This window comes from Poecilia formosa, unplaced genomic scaffold (genome assembly GCF_000485575.1).
Source record: "Poecilia formosa unplaced genomic scaffold, Poecilia_formosa-5.1.2 Scaffold25, whole genome shotgun sequence".
Classification (NCBI taxonomy): Eukaryota; Metazoa; Chordata; class Actinopteri; order Cyprinodontiformes; family Poeciliidae; genus Poecilia; species Poecilia formosa.
In genome coordinates, this window is record NW_006799964.1 from 114,507 (window position 1) to 136,476 (window position 21,970).

The 21,970-nt window shown below is 38.8% G+C and overlaps 1 protein-coding gene across 4 annotated transcripts in view; it reads left to right on the top strand.

The window, feature by feature from the left end:
* Positions 1-230: 230 nt before the first annotated feature.
* The window catches only part of pcsk5b (proprotein convertase subtilisin/kexin type 5b), a 92,870-nt gene continuing 71,130 nt past the window's right edge, over positions 231-21,970 (top strand). The window contains exons 1-2 of one of the 4 annotated variants that reach the window (XM_016669461.1): positions 231-996; positions 8,260-8,364. In XM_016669461.1, the coding sequence (XP_016524947.1) occupies positions 817-996; positions 8,260-8,364 (285 nt within the window). In that variant the 5' untranslated portion in view covers positions 231-816. The remainder of the gene's footprint in view (positions 997-8,259; positions 8,365-21,970) is intronic. The other 3 variants (XM_007548009.2, XM_007548007.2, XM_007548008.2) reach the window with 3 other exon arrangements.

Sequence of the window (21,970 nt, forward strand, 5' to 3'; positions counted from 1 at the left end):
ATTTATTTAGCTGTTTCTCCAAAATGATAAAAAAATAAAAAATAAAATAAAAATAAAAATACGATGGTGACAGTAGAACAACTTCTAGCTTTATTTTATTTTAATTATTTCTTTTTCTTTTTCTTTTTTTCCGGGGGAGGTGTCGCTGGATGAAGTCCTTGAAGTTGGCCCCTGTCCTGCATTAACCCCCTCTGCCTGGACTGCGCCTGCTGCGTCCTCAAACAGGGTGCCTTTAAGACCCAGCGGAGTTGGGAGGGAAACCCCGCGGCTGTAGTTGTTTCTACTCTCCGGATTGTCAGCCAGTTATTTGCGGGGAGGCGCTGTAGCCATTTCGCCACATGAAAGCATGATGCGCTGAGCGACCAACATCCGAGTAGTTGGTGGAGAAGAGAAATCAGCTTTGAGAAGCTCCGCGCGCGCGCGCGCACACCCGCACCAACTCGCGCGTGATTACGCACGGCGCACAGACACGCACACACTTCCTCCTCGTCCTCCGTGGAAAAAAAAAAAAAAAAAAAAAGAGGGAGAGAGAGGAGCAGAGTGAGAGGGCACACGAACTTCCAACTCTCCCATGTGGAAAGCAGAGGTTTGGAGATAAGGTGTATTTTTTCCCCCTCTTCGGAGCTTTCCCCCCCTCTGTCCCTCTCTTTCTCCCTCGGAGTGTTTTTCTTTTTCTCCTTTTTTCCCCCCTCATCCCGGATATTTGTGTTCCTATGAGAGTCTTGCTCGGCGAGAAGAGAAGTTTGGTTGTTTGCCTGGTCGGCTGAGGAGGAGGAGGAGGAGGAGAAGAAGAGTCTGGTTAAAAGTGGGGGGAAGATGGTCCACAACGCCGCTTGGAGAAGGAGCTTCCTTTGCGTCCTGGCGCTCTATCTCGGCTTTGCGTCCCCGCCGTGCAAAGCTCGGCTTTACACGAACCACTGGGCAGTCAGGATAGCCGGCGGACCCGAGGTGGCCGATCGGATAGCGGAAAAATATGGCTATAGGAACATGGGACAGGTAAGTCACACAGACTGCGCCCGGCCAGAGTTGTGTTTGTGCATTCGTGTTTGCTTCAACTCACGCGAGTTGGACGCAGATTTGAAACGAGGCACAAGTCGGAACCTCAACCGAAACCTCCTCTCCCAACTCTTTCTGCGGCTCTCCGGACCTCAGATCGGGAGAGGGGAGCTGCGGGGAACAAAGACTCGGAGAGCAGGATGGTACAACAGGTGCCTCCTCTCTGGGTTTCCGCAGATTAGTTCAGAAGACACAGTGAACTCTCTTTGAGCCTCGCTCACAGCTGTCTCCTGTGTTTGCTCCTCCTGACACAAACGTGAGAGCAGCCAGCGCTGCTTGGCTCTTGATCTTGGACACCTAAAGGTCCGGAGTGGATCCAGCTTATATAACAGGCAGGGTGTGTGTGAGAGAGATAATAACGGATGATGTTCCCATAGAGAATTTGGATTACAAAAAGAGCAACTTTTTTCACCTCAGGAGAACTTTTTAATAGAAAGAAAGCACATTATGTTCCAGCATAACTTTTAGTGTTGCACCCCTTGCTTATAGGTTCTACCCTTTGAGGAATGGCTGTTTGGGTGCTTTCACAAATCGTCTTATTATGCAAAAGTTTTGAGAATGATAGTGCAGCATTTTAAAATGTTACAACAAATGGCGTGTAATTTCTAAAAGTTACTGCTCCAACATTGGTATCGATTACTGGATTTGAATTACCCAGTTTTGAGTCAAGCCCAAAATTATTCATACCCCTGCCAGATTTAGGTTCAAAGTCCTCTTTTTATTTGACCAACGTGTTTGGAGCAGTGCAGCCAGAGATCTGATTTGAATTGCATTGATAATCTGCGGATGAAGCTGAAGATTAGGGTGATGGCAATGAGGTATTCCAACCTCAAAGACTTGGGGCTCATCAATCCAAGTGGAAATGTTCAAAAAGCTGGCCAGCAATGATAAGATTATAAATAATTTTTGTATGTATGTAATGTTTGTATTACTGGTTTTTTTTTTTTTTAATTAAAACAAAGTTTTTTTTTGTTCTAAATTGATCGTCTTACCACGCTGTTTGGCTTATCTTTTGTGAGCTGCCTGCATGATTTAGAATCAGTAATAAACTTTTTGGGTGATTGAAGGCATAATTTTAAATCTAGTGACATGAATAAATTGGGTAAACTGCACCTGCATTGGCAGTTCAAGTCCCAACCGCATTCAGCTGATTTGATGCGGTAAAGCAAGGGGCTTTTGTACAATGTGGTAGAAAATAACTTCCAACAACATATTTAAAGAAGTAGAAAAAGGAAAACTGAAAGTAACTAACAGCAGGATGCTGTGTCGGTGTCGGGAGGTTTTATCCCTTTTCTTCTACATGTGTTTTGACAAAGTTGAAATGGTGGCCGACAAAAGAAGCCCCAAATGTGGACCCCACACACGCTCCAGTACCGCCATCATACATGGGCAGCTCATGCCTGCACTTGCCAGTGTTGGGTGTGCAGACAGCACAGAACATGGGGAGGGGGGCATTCTGACAGGTTGTTGTGGGGTAGCCTAGTCAACAGCTATTGAATCCCCACCACCATCCCCTCCCTCTCCACCTTACCCAGCCTGCCCACCCACCGTACTCCCGGAGAGAGTAGGCCTTAATGGCCTCGTTTATCCCCTCTCTTTGACAGCAACTAATGTGTTGAATCTCTTCTCCCCACCCCCTGCACCCCTTTTCTCAGACACACTCACACACACGCTCCCAATTTTTCCATACTAACCCCCCCTGCACATAGGAATTCCCCGGCAGAGTGGGTTGGTGCCCCCAACCCCCGCCGTTCGCCCTGATTTCCATCTCAATATGGAGCACTCATTGGACTTTGACACCTCATAGACAAGAGTTTCACTTCACTTCCTTATTTTGGGGTCAGCTGAAAGCCGCTCCCATGGGATTGATAGCAGCACGCTCTGGTTGCTTGATGTGAACTCTGACATCTCTGTCATAGCCGACCCTCAGCATGTTTATCGGCACAACATTCATATCACTGTATGTGAAATTAATTTTGGAATATGTTTTATTTTTCACATTAACGTGCAGGTTTTTGCAGTTTAAAGCTGCCTAGAGTGCTCAAGTTGGCCGCTTGTAACAAAGGATAAAATAACAATATGGATGCTAAATTAGGAGAGGGGTTTAATTGGGAGTGGGATCAAGTGCTTAAAGAAAGACAAAGGGGGATGGGACGGAAAAAATGCTGCACAGGGACAATATGGTCTTCTTTACAGGGTTGGGAAGAGGAAATCAGACAAAGATAAGCACACACTGAGAGATGACAGAATGAGGGGCTGAAAGCTGGGACCATGGATGGACGGATGGATGAAAAGAGTTGGCATGGAGTACGAGAGCACCTCGTTGGGGAATTCTGGGTAATCCTCTTAGCTGTGGAGCCCCCTTCCCAGACTAAGACACTGGCTCAAATTGAGTCTAAATCAGCTGATGAGGCCCCAGACGTGGATATCCGTCCAAATTGGTGTTTAGCAGGGATGGGAGAGGATGTGGATCGCATTGAGAGGGTTGGTCATAACCTGGAGCCAGACTGGAGACGCTTGGATCAATAACAACTGAAGATGGTGATTCGTACAGGGCGTTTTTTTTTTTTTTTCTTTTCCCATGTTTTTGGGCTACCAGAATGTGCCTTGCAGACTGTTTGGTGGTTACTAGGTTAAGGGACGAGAGGTTCTAGGATTTGCCAAAAACTGGGGAAGACAAATGCAGGCTAAAAAAAAAAATAAATCAAGGAATATTCCATTAAAAATAAAATCTGCAAGTTTCTCAAAAGGTAACTTGACAACCCAGAGGAGGTAAGAATGAAATCCAGAAAACATTTCAGATAAAATGATTTAAAAAAAGTTACTTTTTTTTGTGTGTTGTGAAATGTTGCATTTTCTAAAACCAGTGCTGTTTAGGTTTAGGTTTCTGTTTCTGTGCTTCTCATTTTGTTTTGTGAAGGACTATGTTCCTTCACAAAACAAAGGAAGGACTTGTTGTGAAGGACAGAAACAAAAACAATTTAATTCTGTTGTTGAAGCTCAGGCAGAAGATGGTGCTGGTCATTTCACCCAATTATAGTTTCGTGATATTGAATTTTGGTAGTCTTGCACCCAAGTTCTTTTTTGGTAAAAAAGGAAACTGCTACATCAAGTTGATGGATCTGGTAATTTTCTATAATCCTAGTCCGCTGAAAGGAGAAGTGGTTATGTGCCTCTGATAAAAGTCTTCCAGGAGGAAGTTGCTCATGGGCAACACAGATTGCTAAAATAAAGTGAGTCAAAAAAAAAATGAAGCTCCTATTACCCCCTCATAGATTTCTTTTGCTTTTGCTTGCTACCACACTGAAATGTTTTAGTAGGATTTTTCGGTATGAAAAGCCTGTTTAAGGTCATACCACTTCATCTTTTTTAAAGATGGTCTATGACGAGGCCTTTTCAGAAACGCCACTTTTCTATTTTAGTCATTCCAAAATGGACTTGCTGATCACCGTCCTAGCACTGAACGGCCAGGATTTTCTGATGAGATCAGAATTACTGGTTCTATCAATAATTAGGCAAATTCCTTATAGTTCAGAGCAGCAAAGCAGCTCTAGGCTCTACCAAGTTTAACTGGCAGCATGACCATCTTTTTGTTTTGTTTGTTTCACCAGATGTAATGGAGCACATGGCCCAAAAAGCTAGTCAGCAGAATACTTTCCCAAACGTTTTGGGGATCATGAAGATGTTAAGTGTGTATTATTAAGTGATATTAAGTGTGAGACAGGTAAAAAAATAAAAAATCTGAGACAGGTATTTGTCCTGTATAACCAGCTGAGCAGAGGTTTTCAGCTCCAATAGATACTTTTTTTTTCTCACTCTCTATCTTATTGTTGAGTCATGAACACTTTCACTTTGGATGTTGCTGACTTTATCTTTGAGCTCCTGGATGAGTTGTTGCTGGGTTATTGGACTAATTTTGGTTGGAAAACTGCTTGTTAGAAGTGTGACTGTTTCAGTGGTTAGCTGGAGCCCTAAGTCAATAGAATTAACTCGGTCACTCTTTCTAGATTGATCAAATCAGTTGCTTTGACTTCTCCATTGGTGAATTTCTGGAGATCGTTAATTTTTGAGATCCGTTTCCTACTTGTGTCATCAGACAAGTTCCTCCAAGGTGCAGCACTGAGCGGTTCTTTTTAAACCTGTTCTCTTCAGAAGTGTTTCTGCTTCTGATAAAACCATTCATGACTAAAACCCTGATTTCTGCTCTGTCTGGACAGCTTGTCCTTTTACTGCAGTTCTGGTGACGTGTGAACATATTCTGCCATATTTCATTAGCCACCTGGTCTATAAAGTGATCAGAACAATAATCGATCCACACAGGGTGGCAGATAATAGGACAAAAAGGCAATGTGGGGATGTCAAATTGGGGTTCGAATTGCCAATGGTGCAACCTGATCTGAATCTGGCAGAATCATTCAGAGTGGAATTGTGTGTAATTTTCTCAGCTTCTTGTGTTGTGATTGTCCCCCTGTTTGACTTAAAATGAAAGCAGTAGTGTGATTAAAGTTTGAATTCCCAGTTTGACCGTCTGAGCTGTTACATCATTGTTTATTTGGGCAACGTGCGTGTTTTGTTGAGTTCCCTAGAGAACTCTGCAGATGAGATGAAAATTTAATTAATCTGGGGAAAAAGTCAGGGTTACAAGGCGTTGGGTGCCCACAATCCTGCATTTTCTCCCTCTCATTCGGCCTCCACGTCATGCTGCTGTTTCTATTGAGAACTTGCAGCAGATTGTTGTAGTTGGATAACATCTGTTGCCCTTAGAAGTACCTGCATATACACCTGTGATCACAGGTTGTCATAGCTACGGTGACAACTCCAGCCTTTAGCGATAGAAAGAGAGGCGATAAGGACATTTTGAAGCTTTGCTCAGGGGTGTAGATGTGAAGCTATTTGGAGTTACTTGTTTCTCATCTCCTCTCAGCGTAAGCTGGAAAATGCGGCCGCGTGTTGGAGTTGAAAGCTGATCTAATGGACTCTGTGGTGGTGGATCTCTGCCGTGGAGCAGCGATGCACCACAGGACCCCTGGCAGCCATGACAGTTTGATCATCTGAAGGATTGAATGGTCTTTATCAATTATTAAAACTAATCACCTTACAGCAGCTTGCCGGCTGTCTACCATTGTTGTTTCTGTGTATCATTTGTCCCGTTTCCCCCCACAGTCATTCAAAGGTCGTGTTTCATTTTGTCTCGGGTTTCACCTTTTCTCTGACCTTTTATTGCAGTTGCTTTTAAACTTTTAGGAACAAGAAATGTTAACAAACATTATAATAAACATCAAATTAACTCTTGGTAGTCACTTGTAGAGCACATTCCTTATAGAAACCTATAAATTGCTTACACTATGTGCTGCAGCTGTGGAGAACTTTATCCACACCTGTACAAATTACCATCATAAAGGCACCCGATCAGACCTTCACACATTTTGTAGCACAAAAGAAACTCACAGCCAGGAAGTCGAGGAGAAGTGTGTCTTATCCTCCATAAAGTCAAGTTACACACTTGATATTATGGAGTCGGTGTTGGACAAAACTGGAAACTTCCCACTCTCAATGGCATCTTTTAGATGTTCTCCTGCTGCAACTCATCAGAATCAATTAAATTGGTTTCCTGCACAACATGGTAACACACCGAGGAATTCAATTACTTAATACAGGTTTGCAGGGGAACATCTTGGATCTTTATGATGGTGGCCCCTGATGAATGGAAATGATTGATCTAGAGTAAGATGACAAGACACAAGCCCAATTCATCGGAGTACCTCTGGGTACAGTCAGTTTATCTACAGGAATCACATCGTCTGTCTTCGGAGCACCACAAACGGATGCCTTCATATCACCATTTTTATCAAAGCCATTTAAACAACAATTTGATTTTGTGAATGCTTCTCAGTCCAAGACCAATGATGCTTAGGAACTATCCACATAAAACCTCATAATGGATGATTTACTAAGATAAACAACTCAAACTCACGAGCCATGTAACTGACATTATGCCAGAACTAATCCAACCTTTTTATTAATCTAAAACCTGGCGGCTTTCCAGTTTGTTATCTTAAATTAGGCAAATCAAAGATGAAACCATTTCAGGAGTATTAAACATTTCTCTAACGTGGTTGTTGGTCTCTGATCTCCAGATGGAAAGTGGTTCTTTTCTGTGGCTCAGCTTTGTCTTTTTGCCAAGATATGCACTAGTTTATCAGTGCCAAATCTGGCTGTGGTGAAACTCATGAAGTCACTGAAACCAGTGGAGCACCGGTTAGCATCTGAACTGGTTTGGGGGAAAACAAAAATCAGCAGCTGCATAATATATTGCATATTTATTGTTCACTGTACGCAGTATGCATATCGCAAACAACTGTCTGAGCTGAAATACATTGCAGCCAATGTATTATACTTTCAAATATGGTATTGCCAGTTTTTTTTAAGCAGCATGAAATGTTTCGGAAGATGCGCAAGTCATGAAGAGTTAAAAACTACACGCCTCAGTCAGGATCAACTTTTTTTAATGAAACCTTGTGGTAGAAAAAAATCAGTTATTTTGTTCGTGTAGCTGGTTGGACTGTTTCTGGTCTATGTTTGCAGAGCAGAAAGGGATAAACACCGTTTGTTTATTTAGGAACTGCAACTTGTATTGTTACTACGATCTTAAGATATTATCGAATGTTTTCACAATATCCTGCATTCTTAGTGTTGACAATGTGTAATGCTAAAAAAGGAAAATGTGGATTATTTATAGAAAAATATATCAACTTTTTTGCAATTAAGTCATTAATACTTTCTCTACATAAAATAATTGCTCTAATAGAAAAAAACTAATCTCTATCTAGAGCAAATATCTTTTCTTTGTATTTATTTGTATTCATAAAATTGACATGAAGGAAATACAAACCATCATGTCTGTCTCAAAATACCTAAACTATCAATCATCATATCATCATATCTTCCACCCAGTCCTAGTTGGTCACAATATCATGTTTCACTTACATATTTTTCTGATGTGTAGCTTTGGTCGCTGTTGTACCAAAACTCTGGTAACATCTCCAATAGAATTTATTGGAATAATAAATTTATGTTCTATGGTTTGGTTGTCTAAAGATGGTTCACCAGTAAAAATGCCACCACTGCCTCACTTTAACACATCAATAAGTACAAATAACATATTGATATATATGCTTTAATGTCTGCATGTGTGCTTTGCAGATTGGGGACCTCAAAGACCACTATCACTTCTTCCACAGTCGGACTATCAAGAGATCAACTTTATCGAGCCGTGGTCGCCATAGTTTCATCTCCATGGAGCCCAAGGTGAGCCTGTGGCCTGCTGTAGACATGCTGTGTAGACACGTCTGTTGTTCTGTGTCTGTCGGTGGGTCGACTGGCTCAGTCGACTCGGTTGAGACTCAGTGGATCTCTCCTGACTCTGTAATCAAGCTGCTGTTCAGGGTGACAGCTGAGGAAACTCCATGTGTTACTCAGAGTCATGCAGGCGGTTCGCTTTATTAGGGCAATATGTGGATGAAGATTGTTCTTTCAAAATGGGGTTTTGTCTGACTGGAAGACTGAATCATTTTTTTTCTCTGCAGAACAACAGTATTGACCCATACAAGTGCAGAATATAAAAAGGGAACTACATTTCCGACGCTCTGTATGTACAGAAATAGTTAATCTTGTCTAAATAATATAATACACACTGTTACACAGTTAAACTCATAGAGTTACTTGTAAGCCTGGCAGACTTGGGTTTTAAATTATTGTCATTTAGTCTAGAATTTAAAATAATAATAAAATTGCTTGATTAAATTTTAAAACTGATTTATACTCTTCTCTTTAATCAACGGCAAAATCTTTATTTACATGTTTTTGAAATTTTCCACATTAAATGTTGGTAATATCACACAACATCCTAGTTAAACTTCCGAGTTCATTTTGCCCATGTCTAACTCAAAAAACTAAAACTCTTGTAAAACATTTTACTACTGAATTTATTCGTAACATTTGTTCCAAGATGTCAATTTCTACAGCTTTAACATAAACTATTTTCTAGTTTTTGGCGTTGCGTTCAGTACCGCCTCAAAAGGAACCAGAATGTAACCGTGTTAATCAGATTTTTTTTACTGTGCCACAGCACAAAGTTCATGGTCTCCACCTTGAACACTGCTGTGCGTCAAACCTCGTTTATCACTCAGACTGTCGAGGCTTTAGGTGCAGCTTGACCCAAAGTGCAGCCACAACATTTGACAAAGTTTTCACTGAAGTTCTTTGGCTTAGAAAAAATAAAAAAAAAAAAAATCTTCCTTGACCCAGTTTTTCTGCCTGTACTCTCATTTGTTCAGAGGCAGATCTCTAAAAGCTACTCCTGAGGGAACCATTTTCACCATGGCTGAAAATGAAATCAAGTTTACTTGCATCCTGCTGTATTAATTTTATATTTCTGATAAATGTAGTTGTGTAAAACAACCATGTCGGATGAAAGTAGCTGAAAGTCTTCAATGTTAAACTTCCCATTTACAACAGTGTGTGATTTTTAATAACAAAGAGTGTAATGACACATTTTAACAAACATGTTTGTGAAAGCAAAATTTTCCACACAGTTAAAGTTTCTTAAAACACAAAGATCTTTTCAATAATTTGTAATTAGCGGCACAACATTGCAGATGTCGGAAAAGAAAGTAGTAGATTAATCATAACTAGTATAATCATAGTATTCAATAAAACATTGAAATGAACATGTTTTTCTGCTATTGTGCTGGTTTGTATTCCACCTTTTGGGAGCTTATAACAGTAAATAGACACACATGATGCTGGTTACTGAGCCCAATATACTAAAGACAGGAGAGTGTAGGAAGCCTTGTGATGATTTTTTTTTAAAGCAATTAAAAATTTCTCATTCAGCCCATTTCGTCTTCCTCATAGCTGATGGTCCACCTTCTTATTCCAGACTCTAATATTTAGTTTGACTTGTTTTAAACTATTTAAAGTTAATTTGGTATTCTAGGTACATTAAGCAATAGCGTCCGTCATTTGTTTGATTTATGGATTGATTTATGTTGAGAAGACAAATATTTACTTGCAAAAAAAAAAGTTATTTTTTTTTTTCTGTATGAAATGAACAATGCATGTGGGAACTAAATAAATGTTTGTGGCTCAATCTCATGACTTTGGATGTGGACGGCCTAACGAACTAGGTGAAGCTCCGGGGCCGCAGGTTGCAGACCTCTGACTTGGGTGTTCATAAATAAATACAAGCTTCTGCACAGCACTAAATATTCCTAAATAAAGCTGCATTGTTGTTACAAGTTACACATGAAATAAAAATAATTTTGTGCTGAATCTAAAATCTATAAACCCTATATATATTTTTTTCTTATATTCCATAAAAATATACATACACTAAATAGGCTGAGAAAGCCAGACATGTTTTTTTTTTTTTGGTTGCTTTTATGGATTTCAGCTGCATTGTTGTCCTGGTTGTGCACTTTAACCTGTGTGTTTACAAATGGGGTCCAACCGACCCCACACACGTAAAACTTGTATCATTTGCCACAGTCCTCTACGTTTGCCTCAGTCCTCGCACGCACAAGGGTTAAATCACTTCAATTAGATCGACTCTTCTCAACTCACCCCCAGATCAGAGCCAGACTCAGTGGATAGAAAATTACACATAAAAGCTGCAGAAAATGACATACAACTGCATTTAATTAAAGACAAAGGTGAGCATTTTTATGGTTCTTTAACTCCATAATCCATGAAATAAAAAAAAACAAACAAACAGGGTAAATAAACTGACACGCAGCAGTCTGTGGTACGCATTATGATGTCAGTAAGGGAAAAGAAGATGTCATGTTTGTAACAGTAACAGCACAGTTATGATGAAATAATATGCCGTTGAACATTATAAGTGCCCAAACTAGTATTCAATTCAATCCAAAAAGACTTTTTTCTTCCCACAAGAAAGTTAAATGTCGTAACTCATGCGGCGGAAGTATCTTCAAAGAGTCATTGAGCATGTTGATGCTGTGGGCAGGAAGGATCTCAGGCAGCAGTCAGTCACACAACAAATCTGAGCAAGCCTCTGACTGAAGACTGTTGCTGTGTGACTGTCATGAGACGCTAAGAGCTTAATATCTGATGATGCCATCAGTTATTAGGAAGCAATGCTTATCCAGCTCATTTACTTTTGCCGCTCCTCTTTAACTTTCTGTCTGTCCGTTTGGTTATGCCAATGCTGCTATGGTAATGCTATAATGGTTCACTGTTAGATAAAGCCACCATTTTAATAAGTTTCCATTGCTTAGCTGAACAAAATTAATTAGGTTATTATTAGAAATTCTCCCCTATTTCATTTAAACTAAAAAGGAACATGAAGTTATGTTTTCAGACTTTTTGTGGAGCAAAAAGTCAGTTTTTTCTTTTTAAATGACTGTAGAAAAACTGTTATTTGAACATGATGATCTTGCATTTTTTCAAGTATTGCCCGAAGACAGTATGGTAGCGTAGGCAGTTCGGTACAGCTGCACAAAATCTTTCTTTTATGAGTGTAAAATGTAAATACACTGGGATGAAATGGTACGGTTTGCTTACCAGATAAGGGTAGAAAGCTCTAATCTTTTATCTTTTACATATTTTGCCTTCATCTTTCACACTCAAGCTTGTTTAGATTTGCTTTTTTTTATGAAGTGGGTCACATTTTCATACAAGCTGAGACTTGGAAAACTACAGACATGAATGCATGATGAGCAGTAAGGATCAGTAAAGAAGCATCACAGTGTTTAAGCTACAGTAGAGAGTCAAAAAAGAAGAGAGACACCACCTGTCACCTACACCTGGTCGTCTTATAGCTTGGTTCATGTTGTGTTTTTTTTTTTTATTCCATTCTTTTTCTTTACCTATGCTCCTTTGATTCCCTCTTTTGCTTCCAGTATACGCGTCTCCTGTCCCGATTCTTCTGTCTTCATGCCCTCTTGGGCCCGACACTGTGCCTGGTGGAGGCAGTCTGATGCCAGCTGGCTGAGATACGGATTTTAGCAGACTGGATGAGGAACAGAAGGTTAACTGAGAGAAAACCGAAAGGGAGATGAACCATAGAAACTAAATGAAGAAAGCCTGGACCGTACAGTAATTGAGCTGTCAGCTTTTATCCCTACAGAGCAATCTGCAGACCAGTCTGTGTTTGGGTCTCAAACTGATGGCCAGTTTGCTCCAGCTGAGTCTGGCGCACTGCTAATGATGTTTTGCAATCAGGTTTTGTGATGACAGCCGTGCGCGTTTTTTTTTTTTTTTTTGTGTGTGTGTACGAGTGAGTCAGATGGGTGTAGCAGAGCCATGAAAAGACGCACCCTGCCATCCCCAGTACTTACTGGCACGCATGTTACCATGGCGATGCAGCACAGATTACCAGTTTATGTCACCTGACTAAGCGTGGTGTCACTCGCCAGTCGGGTCATTTTCCAAGATAAAAAGAGGTCACGGTGCTGAGAAGCATCCCAAGAAGGCTACATGTGGCAGAAACGAGTATGCTGGTCGCAGTCATTTTAAATTCCTGAAATACGTCTTGAAGGTTTAAACTGAGGGAAACGTTTAAAACCGTTAAATTAACTGCAGTTCACATTGTACATTGCTTAGCATTTGTCGAGCTTCAAAAATGATCTATATAATAAAAAGATAAGCTAAATCAAAAAGTTGAACGCTTGAGGTCTCAATTACTATATCTACCACACACCTTCACAGAGCAGCTGCTCTTCATTCTGTGCCTCACAAAGTGTTGGTGACATTGGAACACCGATTTTATTTACTCCTGTTGGCGATTAAAGTGAACGCATTGGTGATTAAAAGCATGAATAAATGAGTGCTTTTGAGCTAGTTCTAGAACTACTTTGTTGGAAAATTCCCCCAAGGAAGTGCAAATGGAAATTTTATGGCATCTCAAACTCAAAGATAAACCTGTCAGGATGTACTGCTCAAAGATCAAAGTCTTTTTGAGGTTTGATAAGACTCCTTGGAGAAACAACCTTGCATATTAATACTTGATAAAATTAGAAACATCATCCTATAAGTTTGTTTCATTTTTCTTGAGTAAATTGGCATTCATTAGTCTCTTCTCCGCTTTGTTTTGGTGATTTAATAAATGCTCATGACAAGTTTTACAGGAGCTTTTAGATTAAATTGGAAGTAATGAAAAGAACAAAAATTGTTCTGCAAAACACTTGTAGTTTAACACTATCTTATAGAAAGACGACAGATTGAGACCATTTTCGTTTTTACATTGTTCAGCTGCTGACAGTTTTTTTATTTTAAGTTGCACAATGCGCATCACAACAATACATCTCTGTTGTCTTAGTTATTTCAGAGTCCAGAGGTCGGCACTGGCCCGGTGTCACGTGTCCTTTTTACTTATGGGTGACAACAATTAACCGTGTCAACACGACTTGCCGCACTGCGACAATCCTAATGTGTTTATGGCTTAAAGACAAAAACATGATCCAGTTGAGAATAGATTCAGATCAAGCTAATGTTTCACATTATTGCTATAGGAGAATAAAAAACGAATGAAAGACTTTTACTCGATTCCACTTAACGTGGAATCGGGTAAAAGCTGTGCTCAGACGTTCTAGTGCAGGCAAACAGGAACTGCTTCGTTTTAGGTTGCAACATTCTTCTTGGTAATTTGCTAAGTTGCTGAGTAATGCCATTTGTAGCAACACTGATATCTTAAGAATGAAAGCTTGAGAGTCATCACAGATTTTTTATTTTTGTTACAGTATTCTTAAAATACAAAGTGAAAATAACTGTTACCCTTAGACTGAATTCACCTCAGAGGGACGAAGAGGGATTAGCCCGTAGCTGCATGTGGAAGAGTTTTGTTCATGACGTGAAAGCACTAAGGAACCATTGATGACGCACTCTACTGTCATGGACGGAAATCTTGTTGCTGTTGAAGGCTTATGTCTGAGCCAGATGCAGCAAGCAATACGTTAATTAACCACATAATAAATCAAAATAAGCTCCATAATTTCCATTCTAATGGTTAATATTTTTTTGGAGGGCAGTTTTGTTGACAGATTTTATAATCTGTTACATCTATTGTTTCAGTTGTGGTTTTTATTTCTGTTTTATTTATTGTTTTTGGGCATTTTGTTTATTTATGTGGTTATTTAAAATATCCCCCAGTTCCAGTGTGAGTTTTTTTTTTTTACAAAATTAAAGTTTATTGGTCTTGAGAGGACAAACTTTTCATTATTCTGGCGTTATCATTACATTACTTGAAAATGGTCTCAAAACAACGTCATCGCAATAATAACTTATTGTCCATCAAAATTTGTAATTGATACAGGCCTACAAACATCACAGCCAGTCTTAAATGCCTTGAGAACGTCTAAATGTTTAAGCGACAACTTGGGAGAAAGCGCCGTAGTCATATGAGACCAAAATGAAGTTCTTTGGGACCAACTCGGCCCAACATGTTTGGTTTATCCTTATCCTGTCACCTTTGGAGGTGAAGAGTTATTGTTTGGGGAGATTTTTTCTTCTAGGGCTGTTTAAGAAGAAACTTTATTGAGCCAGAACAATGAAGATGGGTCTTGTATTGGTCTTGCTGGCAAGGCAACAAAGAAGGGGCTAAAGAGGAAGCACATAAAGAGGTGACTTTAGTCTCTCAGTCCTACAGAAAATCTGTGGAGGAAGCTGAAACTTTGAGTTGCCAAGTGGCAGTCAAGAAACCCAAAGAATTTAGAGTGTTTCTGTAAAATGCCCCCTGAGATCTCTGCAAACTTACAGGCCAACTACAAAAAAATAAAAAAATAACATCTCCGTATTGTGCTGGCCAAATGGATGATTCTCAAAGTCGTACCAAGTCAAACTGGTTGTTTCACGCACTGATGAGCAAAGCAACTTTTAACTTTATTTAAAGAGATTTTGTTATATTTTTGTGTATTTTCTCTCCACATTAAAATTAGCCGTTTAGACTGAGCTGCCCCATCCAGTCTGAAGAGCTTGGATGATGTTTGGTTAGTGCACGTCTCTAAGCAATCGCACCACACAGCTGGTATGAAACTCTTTCTTTCGCTTGAGAAATATTTCTAAATTAAGAAGGCTGGTGTTAGGACATGGATTAGAGAAGATCTCCCATGCTTTTGTTTCTTTATATTTACGTTATTCTGCAGCGTCACTTTCTTACTAAAACCAAGCAGAGGACACACACACCAGTCCTGTGTTAATGTTTCTGGGTGGCTAGCAGGTACTTTTAGAGTTCACTTTAACATGCTGCTGTTAACCTTTAGGGCTTTGCGGCTTCAAAACTTGTAAATGTGGAGTTCGCTCTATTCAGACATTCACACCTTGACTGTATGAGATGCTTCTCTTGTCTTTTTGTGGTATTGACAGCATTGACTACTTTAAAAGTCAGCTGACGACTCTTTATTCAGCTAAACTTTTAGTTCTTACCATCTACTTTTATTCTTTGTCCTTCTTTTTGTTCTCTTATTGTTTGTATGATATTTTAAAGCAAGTTGGGATTTTTATCTTTCAGAGGTGTGGTGGAGTATATCATCTTCCCAAAATAAATTTTCTTTCAAATATCTGACTTTTGATATTTATGCCAATATATATATAGAATAAGTGAATCTGTGAATATTCAACCGTGACTAGGTGGAAGCCCAGTGATTATATTAATGCTGCAATAAGTAATGTTTATAAAAAAATATATTTTTCATGAATTTGTTAAAACTGTCACTATGTCCTGATGGTATGAGACAGATAATCTGTGACAAAGCTGAGCTCCTCTTCCTTGAGGTCCTACGTCGTCTGCAGAAACACACTGCTTCTGGTCAGAAACGACCAATCAGAGCCAGGAGGAGGGTCTTAACGCTATCAATCAACCAACGTGTACATGTTGCTCTCACCTTCCCCTCCCCGGAGCCTGCCTTAAATACCCAGATCTGTTGAGAAGAGTCTTAAAATGTGCTACAATTGTCCTCACACAGTTAATATTTAATTTTTGTATCACTTTAGAAAGTTTTTGAATATTTTGTTGGACTTTTCAAAGTGAAATAAACTTCTTGTCCATTTGACACAACTTTTTTTTTTTTTTTGTGGAGTTTACTGACATCAACTTTATGGAAACCAAACTCCACATTATTACTGTGTTTTTAGCTTTAAGCCAAATCTGAAACACAAACTTGTAGGGGATTGATCAAATTAAAACAAAAAGTTGGCACTTGACAGCATGAGCAACGCTGCACATTACATCATCTGTTTGTCTTTTCTAATCTGAAATTGCATCCGGATAAAGAAAGATGTCTGAACTCGACCAAATCTCCAGAGCTTTGAATTCCAAACAAGAAACACAAATAAATCATTGCATTTTATATAAACCCTTTGTTCCCTCCGACGTGTTTTTGTTCGAAATAACTACTGCAATGCAAATCTGAAATCCCTCTCCAACTGTTTAATGTTGAGTGTAAGCAATAATTACAGTATTATAGTATTATTTTCACTCTTTTGTATGCTTTTGATGTGTTGTCAGAGATTAGTACAGAATTACATCTGCGGCTCTGTTTTTAATGCTGGATCGTTCTGTTTGCAGTCTTTTTCACTAATTTCCACAAGCGTTTAAATGAAATTACTCATTTGGACAAAACTAATTTCAAAATGTTTTTTTTTCCCACTTACTCCTTTTTTCTTTTTTCTTTAAATGACTTTTAAAAATATATTTAGGTGGGTTTTATTTAACAGTACAGGCCATATATTTTTTATTTACCATTGAAGGAAGCTTAATATTTATAATTATTTACCATTGAAGGAAGCTTAATATTTATAATAACAGACATGTTCAGTAACGGTAATCTTTTACTGAACACGTTTCTTCTGAGTGAAAGTAATATTAATGTTTCAAAGGTATCCTGTCAGAGTCCTGACTTTTATCTGTGTGGTAATCTTTGGAACTGCAATAAAGATTAGGGTGATGGCAGGGAGGTCTTCTGACCTCTATCACTTGGAGCTCATCAATAAAGATAAATCATCAAATTACCAGTGGAAACTTGTCAAAAAGCCAGTAAGCAAAGATTTAACTGAGTAATTTTAATAATAAAAACAAGAAGAGACAGTCAAAAGGGTTTTTTTTATGTGTAAAAACAATGAAATGGGGAAAAAATATTTAATTTATGAGAAGAGTTAAATTGTTGGCATTGCTTTCCTTAAACATAATTTTTTTAAAATTATTTTATCATTCCTTTTTAGAAACAAACTTGTGTGTTAAATGAAAATAATTTAAAATCTCAATCTGCCAGGATTGTAAATAATTTGGTCCAAACTTTAAGTCAGAACTGTGCAGATCTTTGTTTGTATGAAGTCCTTGTATCAAATCTCCCCTCTGCTTTAAATTGAACAAATTCACAAATTAAGACTCGGTGTGCTAAGAAACCACCGTTTCCTGAAGTCTCTAAAAAGTTTGAGTTTCTCAAATGTGCTTAAGTCAGTGCAATAACCGGCTCCTTCTCTCAGGCCAAAAGGTTTATGAGTATTCTGCTTGCTATTTTTTTCCTCTTCAACTCCCAGCTTACATTTTTGTAGCCTGCAGCTCAAACATCATCACACAAACAGCAGTGAAAGTGGATCAATTTGTTCCCATTTGCTCTATTGAAGTGAACTCTTCCCCAGTTTCCCCTGGTTACTGACCCAGCCAGCAAGAGAGCCACCTGCAAACCCTTACACAGAGCTCGAATGAGAGCTGGGGGGGAGGAATGAGAGGAGGAAGAGGCAGGGATAGGAGCGAGTAAAACGACGACAGTCTGAGGGAGCAAATGGGCATCTGTGGATAAGAGGAGCGGAAAATGTAATGAAAAAGAAGTGCTAAGAGAGCAGTAAATCAGGGGCAGAGAGGAGAAGGGAAGAAGACTTGAGATAACTGGGAATCAGACTGGAAGAAAAAGCACAATAGGAACTTTGACATTGGAGCAGAGGTGTTAGCAGGCAATCCAGTGTTCAATCAAATTGGAGTTAAGTGGCTAAATAGATTGTCACACCTCAAAGCCGGCCAAAGAACCGGCACAAAAACAACTTGAGCAATATATCGCCAAGCTTTAGGGGGGCAGTAACGAAAGGCAGTGTTTTTGTTTGGATAAACTCTGGCACACAAAATCAAATCGATCTAGATAGCAGTAGTTTGTTTTTATTTTTTATTAAAGAACAGGAAGGCCACAGCGCTCGAAAGAGGATGGCCTTTTTCTCACCTGTGGGTATTAAGCAAAATGAGGACACAACTTTTAAATGTATTGCCAGAAAAGAAATGTATTATTATCTGTGTAATCTACTTGAAGTTGTGCAGTTCCAGTTTGTGAGGAAGTAATTTCATCAGATTTCCCAGTTGGGCGTAAATAAAGGTATTATAGCAGCGTGATTGACAGAAAAGTCAGCCTGAGGTTTCAGTGCGGGTTTTTTCCCCCTCAATTTATCTCCTTTTTATAATTTATAAGTATCAACTTTTTAAATCCAGCTCTCTTGCACTCCCTTTTCAAATGCCGCCCTGGGCAGCCGCCGATATGACCCATGTCAAAATGCCACTGACCATAAACAAAGGGTTTTGTAGAGAAAAATGGATGTACAAAATATCCATTTTATTTTAGTTGGGTACACTTGTCCTCACTTAAGAATAACTTTTAACATTTTTTGTAATGTATTATATTTTCTGGATTATTCAGAACATCCCAATCATCACACAATTTCCCTAATGATGCAATTTTTCATCATCACAATGTATAACTTTTGTTTTAATAGTATTTGTATTCCAGTCTTGAAAAGTTGAAGTAAACATCAGTAGACTCATCTGCAGTCAGTTTTTTCATCTTACTACTTTTAAAAAGAAAAAACAGCATCTAATTGCTCACAGAGACAGATGTACTTATGAAAATTAAAGCAGGATGTGGCAACAGAAGAATTTTTTTTTAGGGAAGTCTGTGACCATAAAAATGCACAACGTTTTGACTGTCTGTGAAAATTTAAGACAGTTCTTCATCCATCCAGGAAAAATTTCCTTGCTCTTCCCCCCATCCATCCGCAGGTCAAATCTCTTTAAAAAGACCATTGCGTTCGTACTGAAACGTAAATAAAACCAACGTTATAGCCCTGCAAACACCTGAGACTGAGTTTTGTGGGACATATATGACAGAACAACAATATGCCTGTTAGAAAAATGACCAAGCAGAGGAAACTTTATGGCTTAGATCAGATCCTGATATATGAGTTTACATATCCAGTGTTTACTGCTTTTTGTTGTTGTTGTTGTTGTACTTGTGTAAGTCGACATGATTAAACCACGCAGTCATTATCAGCTTTTGTGCATACACCTTTAATTGTTTTAGTTTTTTTTAGCCTTCAGTGTTGGTTTCAGTTTACATCACAAAACATATTTATCTCTTAAAGATTTATTTATTTTTATTTTTATTTTTTTGTCATACTTAAATTACTTAGTACATTGAAAGATCTCTGAACTACTTGCTTCAACCGGCTTGTAGTTTCGATTTAATTTTCATGTTAACCTCCAGAGGTAAACTTTCTATTTGAATCACCGCATTAACATTCTTGAGCTTGATCTGATGGTCGGATGTTGTGAATCGGTGCGTCCTTATCGTCCAGATCCTGAAACAGCAAAGCAGGCCCTGAACATCATACTACTACCGATGTTTGACTGCCATTATCTCTATTTGAAATGTTGTTAGTGTATCTCCACATCTAAGCGGATACCACCCAAGTTCTACTTTGGTCTTATCAATCGGAGTATGTTTAGATTTGAGAATCAATAAGTTGTTTTTTTTTATGGAGGGAAATGTGTGTTGGATATTTTTTTTTATGATTTCCTGGATGAGTCCTTGGTTTGTTCTTGCCTTTTTTTTGGAAGAGATCTTTTAGCCCATTTCATGCTGGCAGACAGGTTCTAGTTTTGACTATGGGTCTGACGGTAATCAGGCCTTGGTAAAGCCAGTGAAGTTGAAATCAGCTTTCTAAAAAATATGCAAAATCACAGTTGATCTGTGAGGCATGTTAAACATAACACGTTTCATGTTGAGGTTGTAAACTCACATTTCCAGTAAAATAAAGAGACTTGATTGTTTTATGGAAAGCTCTGTATTATTAAATACACTTTCTTTAACCAGATGAGGAATGCTTTAGATGATGCTTGATTTAGATAAATAAATATGATGTATAAAGCTGCTGGTTTACTAAAAACACATTGAGTTCATCTGCATTTGGGTTTGTACAGTTGGAGAAACCACAGCATGAAAACAAATCCATGAGATCAAGTCTATTTATTAAAGATAGCATCAAGCTAAATTTATTTGAACTGAAAAACTTAACTTATTGTGTCAAAATTACACAAATTTTATTTTTAATTGTTTGTATCAAAAAAAGTCTTGATGTTTGCGCATGAAATGAAGCATGGTGCATAATTTTACATAAACAAATGCAACTGCAGCTCTTACTTGCACCATCTCTCCTTGCACGAATTGGCCTGCTTGATATCAACATGAAGGCTGCAGGCCTCCACAGCCACAGCTCCATAAAAGGACGTGTTTCCTGTGAGCAGCTTGCTTCTCTGTAGTTGGGATCAGACATTCTGGTAATTCCAGAAGAAGCTACTGAACAGTTTTGGACTTCAGTGGACAAGATCGGCTTAAAAGATCTGCACATTTCTGCTGATAGTGAGCTTTGTATAAATTCAATGAGATTTTATACATACAGTAAACATGTTTAATTTTAAAATAGTTTAAGGTTCAGTGTCTTTGCTCCTTTAAAATGTAGTAAAAGTATTGCAAATGATGCAAAGGTTGTCTTATTTTTCTTCAGATGTTGGATATATGTGTTGCGACGTGATTGAAAAATTACTTTTAGTTTTCAAAAATTAAAGCTTTGGAAGGCTTCATGGATCTTAGATTTGCAAGTTGCAGGAAGGCTCAGACACTCTGTGGGAGTTGCTTTGGAGCTAATGGGTTGTGTAAATGGTCACTTTGAAGCCGATGGTTCCGATAGTGGTCCGAAGTGAAATGAGCTGAGACTTCAGCACATGGAGGAAGCTTCGGGCTTTTTCTCCATCTCCGATCACTTTGTTTCTCTTTGCCCTGGTTTCTTTTCTTTCATATCTTGCTGTGCTCTGCACATTTATTGAATTACTTCACAAATGGAAAGTGTTCTTTTTTTCTTTAGCCTTTCTTCACAACATTGTAAACAATATATGTAGCTAAGAAATCCAGATTATTTACTATAAAATCAATTATTCCCACCTCTTGCTCCCTTTTGGTCCCTCATGCAATTTGTTTTTCACTTGTCTGCTCTTCAAGCTCAGACTTCTTTCATTCACTCTCCTGGGACTCCTTCTCTTCAGCTCTTTATCGCCTCTCCTCCTCTCATCTTATCTTGTCTTGTTGCCTCGCTCTCCAACTCTCCAGAGATCCCGTGGATTGTTTCAGTGTATGAGACCAGATAATCACTCCGCAGTCATCATGTCAGCTTTTTCTGTTCTTCTTTTTTTTGTTCCTGTTCTCCTCTCCGTCTGCAGAGGCTGCATAGATGTAGAGAAATGTTTTACTTTTACAGAGGTGCAGTGAGTAATATGCGGGGAATCATCAATTTCTGAATGTCTGGTGAACTATATATAATATATATAAAAAAATTATTGCCCTTTGTGTGCATTTTTTTTGTCTGAGCATCACTTTTACAGTCAGACTTCTAGCTTCACAACCACGTATATATCTGAAAACACGCTTTGTAAAATGTGAATTTTATTACAGTTTGTCACACTACAGCCTTAAACTTCTTTTAATTTAATAACATTTCGTGACAGAGCAAGACAAAGTACCACATCATTTTTAAGGGAAATGACCCCGCCATCCCACTGGAGTTATATCTCCTGGTTTTTTGTGGC